The sequence below is a fragment of the Mastomys coucha genome, unplaced genomic scaffold, assembly GCF_008632895.1.
Source record: "Mastomys coucha isolate ucsf_1 unplaced genomic scaffold, UCSF_Mcou_1 pScaffold18, whole genome shotgun sequence".
Taxonomy (NCBI): domain Eukaryota; kingdom Metazoa; phylum Chordata; class Mammalia; order Rodentia; family Muridae; genus Mastomys; species Mastomys coucha.
In genome coordinates this window covers 83,419,502-83,428,574 of record NW_022196900.1, presented here as the reverse complement: position 1 = coordinate 83,428,574, position 9,073 = coordinate 83,419,502, and the positions used below count along the sequence as shown (strand labels likewise).

Here is a 9,073-nt window from a genome sequence, read left to right as displayed (position 1 = left end):
AAAAAAAAAAATTCTATATTGAGCCGGGCAGTGTTGGTGCATGCCTTTAAACCTAGTACTTGGGAGGCAGAGGCAGGCGGATTTCTGATTTCAAGGACAGCCAGGGCTACACAGAGAAACCCTGTCTCAAAAAAAAAAAAAAAAAAAAAAAAAAAATCCTAGATTGAGACCCTGGAAAAATAGCTTAGTCAGTAAAGGTGTTTGCAGTCAAGCCTGCCAGGCTGAGATTAATGGCCAAGACTGACTTCCCCACACATACCATGCGTCATGAGTACAGTCCCTTACACACACACACACACTAATTAAATGTAATTGTTAGAACTTTTACTTAATTGTGTGTTTGCCTGTGTGAATTTCAGCACACCACATATATTCAAGAGCTGAAGGAGGCCAGAAGCTGTTGTTGAATCTCTTGAAACTAGAGTTACAGGAGCTGGGAACTGAACCCAGGTCCTCTGTAAGAGCAACAAAGTGCCCTTAAACAGTGATCTACCCTTCTAGTCTTAAACGTAAGTCTTTCTTTTTTTTTCCCAGAGCTGAGGACCGAACCCAGGGCCTTGTGCTTGCTAGGCAAGCACTCTACCACTGAGCTAAACCCCCAACCCTGTAAATGTAAGTCTTAAAAAAAAACTTTTTTTTTCAATTGGTGAACAGGAAGAAAGCACACACAGAACACCATCATCTGGTGCTCAGTCACAGTTATGTGAAGGGTCCAGCAGGCTCTCCCTTAATTTGCCATTTTCTGTTGAGTTGGCCAGTTGCCTTGAGAAACTTTGTACATTATTTTCAATTCTCTATTTTAAGAGTATTGTCAAACCCAACAACCCAAAAATTCAAGAGAAAAGAAACACTACATTTTCAGACAGTAATAGAACTAATCATAACTTTTTTTTGATCAATCAAATAGCCAATTTAGTCTACTTTCTAAAATTGCCTTTGAATATTATGCTATTGTGGGTTTGGTTTCATATCCAGAAGTAGCCTCTAAAGTAAAAGGTGCATATGTATTTTATGTAAATGAAAATTCTGTTTTCTTTCTATTTCTCAAGCTCCACAATTGACGGTCTTCCTGCTCTCACCGGACATGAATAAAATGCTTCCTACAGTTCCAGCCACAGCTGTCCGGCTTTCCTGTTTCAGTTGTAAAAGACTTTTTCAGGACGGACAGACAGCTTTTCAGAGGAAAGGGTCTACTGAGCTTTTCTGCTCTAGACTATGCATCGATGGGCACCCTTCACCTGCTGTGTCCCCAGCTCCTCTCAAAAGGATGTGCTTAAACTGCTCAAGGTATGGAAGTCTAAGCAAGGCCTTTTATTTTTCTGCATAGATCTTGGTCAGAGTCTTGGTTGTCATTTTATATGCTTTTGTCTTCTCTGAAGATGGGAAACCATAGGTAAATGAGAAGGGTTTGCTTCTGCTTTCAGTTCCTTTACAATCACTCAGAAGTAGTTTTGGTTGTTGAAGGGTTTACACAAATTACATGGAAGGGTGGAGAAGCATTGAGAATCTCTTTGTTAGAATTTTGTTAAATACATGTGAGCATTGAGAATATCAAATAGGATGTTTTCCATGCTTAGGATGTGGATAAGACATGGGTTTGGGGTTTTGGTTTGGATTGGTCTGTTTGGTTTGGGTCTTGGTTTTTTGAGTCAGGGACTCAACTCGAGATGATTTCCTCATGTTTACTCCTAGTCCCCTGGAGGGTTTCCTTTTTTGAGACAGGGTCTCGCTGTGTAGCTTTTGGCTAGCGAGGAGTGCACTGTGGAGAGCAGGCTGGACTTGAACTCAGAAGTCCTCCTGTCTCTGCCTTCCAAGTGCTGGGACTGTAGGAGTGTTCACCACACTGGACCTATACTTACTAATAGGCTCGCAGATCCTTTGCTTTAATTCCTTATTTGGCTGGCACTTCCAACACTGTCTTTTATTTCAGGTCCTATTTTCTGGAACTATACCTAACTTTATCTTTTCTTTCTTTTCTTTTGTTTTCTTTATTCTTTTTCTTTTTAAGTTTGTTTATTTCATTTTGTGTATGATTGTTTTCTCTACTTGTATGTCTGTCTACCACCTACATACCCTGTGCCTGCAGAGGGCACTTGATCCCTTGAAACAGACAGTTGTGAGCCACCATGTGGGTTGCTAGAAATTAAACACAGGTCCTCTGCAAGAGCAGTTGTAAGCACTGCTCCACCTTTCTGGGCCTCCCTTTGCTTTTACAATCCTACAGAACGATACTATATCCAGTTTTCCTTTGGGCTATAAGTTATAGGGCATTCTCTTCAGTCTACTTTCTCTTTCTGCAGAGTCAAAAACCTGGAAGGGACATTAGAGATCACCCAGTGCAGACCTTTTCTTTTGATTTTGAGGAAAATGAGGCTCTGAGGAGTTAAGGCACTATGTTGCTATGGTTAGCATATACGCACTACATTTCTTCAGCCACAGCTTTACTACATGTCACAGGCGTTGAAAAGACTCATGCAAGAAAGAATTTGCTGTGTAAGTTGTTCTTTTAAGGAATAACAATCAGGTATGATGAGAAGAAATAGACAGCCTTGGCTTCCTCTGCAATGTACCTACATATATATAAGAAATTGTGGATTGGGTAAAAGGTGATAGTCATGCCTTAGACTGGGAGAGGCCATCATTATTCATAATATAACATGTTTTTATTGGGACTTTTTAGATCTATTTTATTTTGCATGTATGGGTGTTTTGCCTGCATGTTTATATGTGACCACATCCCTGCCTGGGGAAATTGGAATAAGACGTTCTATTCTCTGGAGCTGAAGTTATGGATGGTTGTAAGCCATCATGTGGATGCTGGGAACTGAGCTCAAGTCCTCTGGAAGAGTAGCAGTGCTATGAACCACTGAACCATCTCTGTAGCCTCTTTATTGAGACTTTTAAAATTTTTCACATTCCATAGTGTCTTTTGGTTTTCTCAGACAGGGTTTCTCTATGTAGCTCTGGCTGTCCTGGAATTTGCTGTACAGACCAGGCTAGCCTCAAACTCACAGAGATCCTCCTGCCTCCTGAATGCTAGGATTAAACACATGCACCACTGCCTGGCTGAAGTCCCAAAATTTTTTTTGGGGGGGAGGGGGTTTTTGACACAGGGTTTCTCTATGTAGCCTTGGCTGTCCTGGAACTCACTCTGTAGACCAGACTGGCCTCGAACTCAGAAACCCGCCTGCCTTTGCCTCCCAAGTGCTGGGATTAAAGGAATGTCCCACCACCGTCTGGCTTAAGGCTTCTTTTCTTAGCAATGATTTAATATTTTTAACTAATACTTAATGTTTCTGTTTAATGAAGCAAAATGAAGGATAACTTTGAAGATGACATTTAAAATATTAGAAAGGGGAGACTTTTTACTGAAAACTATTAAGATATGTTTAAGAAGCATCATTTCAACACTTTAGTACTGGAAATAAAAAGAAATTCTGAAGACAAATCATTCTGGTCCTAAATAGGCCTATTCAGTAATGTTTAATATATTTACAGGCCAGTTCACACTCATGCTCAGTTATTTTTAGCTAACTATAAAAGTCCTTCTAACATGGTTGGCTTTTTTTATTTCTTTTATTTTGAATTTTAAACGTAATTATATTAAAAAAAAAAATCACAGACCAAGGTTAACCAGACCTAAAGATTACACAACTCAGTGAACTGAGTACAGTTGGAGTAGCCATTGAGAATGGAAGCTGTGGGACTTCCCATTGGGTCTTAACACTTTTACTATCGGATATATTTTTATACACATATCTACCACAGGGGGGAAAAAAAAAATCCATGATAGAGTAGAACTAGAACGTATTTTAAAAATCAGCCACCAGTCTCTTCAAAAAAGATGTCAGGTAGTAAGAATTGATCAAGCAGGCTAGCGAGATGGCTCAGTGGGTAAGAGCACTGAGTGCTCTTCCGAAGGTCCTGAGTTCAAATCCCAGCAACCACATGGTGTCTCACAACCACCTGTAATGAGATCTGACATCTTCTTCTGGTGTGTCTGAAGATAGCCACAGTGAATTATGCCAGAGCGAGGGGCTGGAGCGTGCATGTGGGCTGGCAGAAGTCCTGAGTTCAATTCCCAGCAGCCACACATGTGACAGCTCACGGCCATCTGAACAGCTACAGTGTACTCATACACATAAAATAAATAAAATAAATCTTAAAAAAAAAAAAAAGAATTGATCAAGCTAGAGATGGCAGATACAGGCTTCCTAAAATTTCTTTTTAAATTTTTAAAACTTTTTCTTTAATAACTTATTTTTATTTTATGTACATTAGTGTTTTGCCTGTGTCTGTGTGAAGGTGTATGAGGGTGTCAGATTGTGGAGTTACAGACAGTTGTGAATCGCCATGTGGTTGCTAGGAATTGAACCCAGGTCCTCTGGGAGAGCAGTCGGTCCTCTCAAAAGCTTTGCCTTCTCTCCAGCCCCCTCTAATTTTTACTTAAAAGTTTAGTGGTAAGGGGGCTGGGGAGATGGCTCAGCAGGTAAGAGCACTGACTCTACCAAAGGTCCTGAGTTCAAATCCCAGCAACCACATGGTGGCTCACAACCACCTGTAATAAGATCTGATGCCCTCTTCTGGTATGTCTGAAGACAGCTACAGTGTACTTAATTATAATAACAAATAAACCGTTAAAAAAAAAGTTTAGTGGTAAATACTGTGAGTTGTTTCCCTTGAAATGGCAGTCTTTCTTCATGTTCCAGAAAATATCTGCCTGATGTCCCCTTCTAAACAATAGTTTAGCATATAGTCTCATAGAAATATAATTAATAAAAAAATGATGGCTAAGGTTATAACTCAAGTTTTCTGTATAGACTGTCTTGAGACAGTAGTCAACCACTGATAAACATGGCAATGCTTTGTGCCCATGTCCCCTTTTATCCCTGTGCTGGATAGTTTCTCTCACCTTGACACAAAAGGGTCACCAGAAGGAAAGAACCTCAATTGAGAAAATGCCTCCATCAGATTGGCCTGCAGACAAGGGCATTTTCTTGATCAATGATTGATGTGGGAAAGCCCGCCCCACTGTGAGTGGTACCACCCTTGAGCACATGGTCCTGTGTTGTTAAGCTATGGACAGTCAGCCAGGAAGCAGATTCCTTTGTGATCTCGATTCCTGTCCTGCCCTTCCTTCAGTGATGGATTATGGCCTGGGAGTTGCAAGAGGACATAAATCCTTTCCTGGTCAGTAGACCTGGTCCACAACAGTACAAGTAAAGTCATGCGAATATTCAAGTTTATTCTTTTGCCTGCTTTTATGTCTGTGTATCAAGTACATGCATTGCCCCTGGAGTGCAGAAGAGGGCACTGGATCCCCTGAAACAAGAATTACAGACAGTTGTGAGCTGCCATGTGGGTGCTAGGGATTGTCAAGGTTCAAATTAAAGTAACTTGAAAATGTTGTTTTATTAACAGCACCCTTAATTTCTGGAACTAAATTGCCTTGTTTTGTTTTACAGTAAATGCATGGCAGAAGGATCGCAAGAGCTCACTACCCAACCAGCATAGCCCAAACAATGACTCTTGCTCCCAATTCAGTGAGAAACTGGGTCAGGACAATACAAAGAGCAAGAGGGGAAGATGCCCAACGCCCTGCTCTGGGCCCCTCATGTATACACACAGAAACTTAGAAATTACTTTATATATTTATTGTTCTATTAACAAGAATTTATTGTTTGTTTTTAGAGACATTTTAAATCTAAAGGATATGAAGAGTGTCCGGTTGGAGGATAGTAGTTGTAACAAAAACTTTTGTAGCCAATCTTGTCTTACATCATATGAAGAAAAAAGAAAGCCATGTGTTACCGTATATACTGATAGCACTTTGCCTAAGTGCATCATATGTCAGAAGACATCTACTGTAAGTTTCAATTGTTTTTAACGTCTAGAAGAATTCTTGTCATTCTGCTTAAATGTCATTTGTTGCTATTGTTCTAGTCTTTGCAATAATGCCTACCTTTCACATTTTCATTCTGCTGACAAGTTCCGTTGTGAACTAGTGTAAGAGCTGTGATCTATAATCTGTCCCACATGCTTCAGGGAAAGCAGTGTCCTTATTTGAGTAGTGCAAAGAATACTAATGCGTAGAAGCAGGTGAGCAAAAGGAGCTGCTATCCCGCCAGCTAGTCCGTGAGCGTGCTTGGTGTCATTGGGGAAATCTTTGATTGATGGTAAGTGAACATGCAAAAGACCTTTGGGTGCTCCTGAGAGCAAAGAAGCCAGCCTTGCTTTGTGGACTAAATGAGATGAACACAGTTATTGGTTTGATCCTTCTTTATGAATTAGAATCAATATATATCTTGATTGTTACATGATATTTAGTAATATGGTAATACATAATCCTAGTATTTGAGAGACACAGGCAAGCAAATCTCTGAGTTTGAGACCACTCTGGTCTACAGAATGAGTTCCAGAACAGCCAGAACTACACAGAGAAACCATATCTTGAAAAACAATAATATATAACTCATACTAAATACATCAGAATATCAAGAAATCAAAATCTCCAGCAACTCCTTTGGTATCCATGGTTGAGTGTGCCCTGAGCCTTTTCCTGACTGGATGGCATTGTCAGTGAAGCTGGTGCCATCAGAGTGTCTTGAACTGTGGAGCGAGCACTGCCCGCAGAATGTATCTGTGAGAGCTAGAAATTGAGCTCAGTGATAGAGCTAGCATGAGTGTTCAGTCCCTGTGTCCAACCCCTAGCATATGCAAAAGAAAGGGTCCTTCTGTCTGAAAGGAGGAATTGCACGAGCATTGTATGGTTCACTAACAGGATGAGGAGCCAGGTGTGGCTCCTGAGCTGGAGTTAAAGGCATGCCCCACCACACCCAGCTTCGCTTGTGATTCTTTACCAGGAAGTTAGCCTAGAACCGCAGTTCTCAACCTGAGGGTTGCCAACCCTTTGGAGGTCACATATCAGATATCCTACATATCAGATATTCACACTATGATTGACAACAGTAGCAAAGTTCAAGTTATGAAGTAGCAATGAAATAATGAGAAACAGTATTAGGAAGGTTCAGAACCTCTGGCCTGGAGGGACAGGTACTGCCCCAGTATCCTATAGTAGATATTAAGTACCCTTCTCTTTCTTGTTAGCCCTGGTGCAAGGGCTCATTTTCAAGGAAAAATCTATAATTCAATTTGTGTTCTTATTCAGTAGGCTTTAGTTGCCTGGGATAATAACTTTCTTTGGTGGCCTCTCTTTTCATTGCATATACATTATTACTATTACTGTACCTATTAAATGGTAAAATAGTTTTCAGATAAGCTTATCAAACTGCCTCACTTGGTTTTTGTAGCCTAGACTCTCTTCTAGTCTTTAAGGAAGTGTAAAGAATTGTTATTGTTTATATGATTTTAGCTAAAAGCAGTTACAGTAGTATGCTTAGTGTTTTTAGTATTGCATATGATGTATCAGAAATATGAATCTTATTTTTAATCTTTAAACAGAAACCACCCAGAATACTTAGATCTTTTCCTTGCAAATCACTGAAGCTGTCAGATGAGATGATTGTGATTGCTAATGACGTGGGGAACTTAGAGGTTTACTGCTCCGTTTGTTTTTCTTCATACAACAGTGCTGTGATGGAATCCTCTTCAGGTGAGCCCTAACAGCCTCCAGTTGCACTATGTACTGGAATATAGCTACACTTTGCTTTTCCTTTATAGCTTGGATTAATTTCATTATTAAAGTAACTTAAAATTCCAAATGAGTGCTGGAGAGATGCCTTAGCAATTAGGATTGCTTGCTGCTCAGTCATGAGGACCCAAGTTTAGATCCTAGCTCCCATGTAAGAACATTACCTCACAAATAAAATCTTTATTCCACAAAAAAAAAAAAAAAATCCAAACAGACTGGTAATGTAACTCAGTTGTCAGACTACTTGGCCAGAGTGTCAGAGGCCCTGGGCTCGATGCCCACCAGGTGTGATGGTGGGCACGTACTCTGCCACTGAGTTGGCACACTCAGCACAAAGCCACTTACCACTAGACAGTGCATTCTGCTTGGTTATAACAACGATTTTTGTTTATTTTTGTCAGTTAATGTATCCATGGTACACAGTGCTTCAAAAGAGAACCTCTGTCCAAAGAAATATCCAGTTATAAGCAATATAATGTCACTAGTAAACAATCGTGTTGACCTGGTTGTGAATGCTGATCTCTTACAAGGTAAACAGACATTTGACATAAACATTGTTTTATCATATTGTTGAATCTGTCTGTCTGTTTCCTGACATGAAGTAAGCTTCATGAGCTTATGATACTATTAGAGTATAAAATCTTGAATATGTGCTTTCGTTTGTTTCAACAGCTACACTTTCTTCTGCACCTACAAATGTCATTGTGAATGTAAGTTTTATCCTGATTGTTTTTTAAAGATTTATTTAATTATTTTACATAAGTATACCAAAGCTGTCCTCAGACACCAGAAGAGGGCATCTGATCAGATGGTTGAGTCATCATGTGGTTGCTGGAATTTGAACTCAGGACCTCTGAAAGAGTAGTCAGTGCTTTTAACTGCTGTGCCATCTCTTCAGCCCCATCCTGATTTTTTTAATCTTAAGCAGATTTTGTGTGTATGTGTATTTTCATACATAGATATGTTTTATACACATATATGTGCTATAAAGTATTATGGCTGGAGAGAGCTCAGGAGTTAAGAACACTAGCTGCTCTTTCAGAGGACCTGGGTTCAGTCCCCATCCACTCAAGTGCCTGACCACAACTGTCTATAACTCCAATTTCGGGGAAATCTGAGAAGCCCTCTGTTGGCCTTGGCAGGCAGTGGACACACAAGTAATGCACAGATATACATGCAGGCAAAACACCTATGTATAATTAAAAAAAAAAACTTCAAAAACCAAAATTAATTTTAAAGTATTGTTATATATCTGAGGGTCTTTTTGTTTGTTTAATTTCATTTTTAATTGAGCCATTCTTTTTTTTCTTTTAAGATTTATTTATTTATTTATTTCATGTATGTGGGTACACTATAGCTGTCTTCAGACACACCAGAAGAGGGCATCAGATGCCCATTACAGATGGTTGTGAGCCACCATGT

The 9,073-nt window shown here is 39.7% G+C and overlaps 1 protein-coding gene across 8 annotated transcripts in view; it reads left to right on the top strand.

The window, feature by feature from the left end:
• The window catches only part of LOC116096655 (zinc finger MYM-type protein 1-like), a 16,124-nt gene that overhangs the window by 3,652 nt on the left and 3,399 nt on the right, over positions 1 to 9,073 (top strand). For 3 of the 8 annotated variants that reach the window (XM_031378695.1, XM_031378693.1, XM_031378691.1), the window contains exons 2-7: positions 360 to 509; positions 1,050 to 1,287; positions 5,692 to 5,866; positions 7,462 to 7,612; positions 8,053 to 8,181; positions 8,324 to 8,361. In XM_031378695.1, the coding sequence (XP_031234555.1) occupies positions 1,085 to 1,287; positions 5,692 to 5,866; positions 7,462 to 7,612; positions 8,053 to 8,181; positions 8,324 to 8,361 (696 nt within the window). In that variant the 5' untranslated portion in view covers positions 360 to 509; positions 1,050 to 1,084. Of the gene's footprint in view, positions 1 to 359; positions 510 to 534; positions 613 to 1,049; positions 1,288 to 5,691; positions 5,867 to 7,461; positions 7,613 to 8,052; positions 8,182 to 8,323; positions 8,362 to 9,073 lie in introns of all 8 variants that reach the window. The other 5 variants (XM_031378697.1, XM_031378694.1, XM_031378690.1 and 2 more) reach the window with 2 other exon arrangements.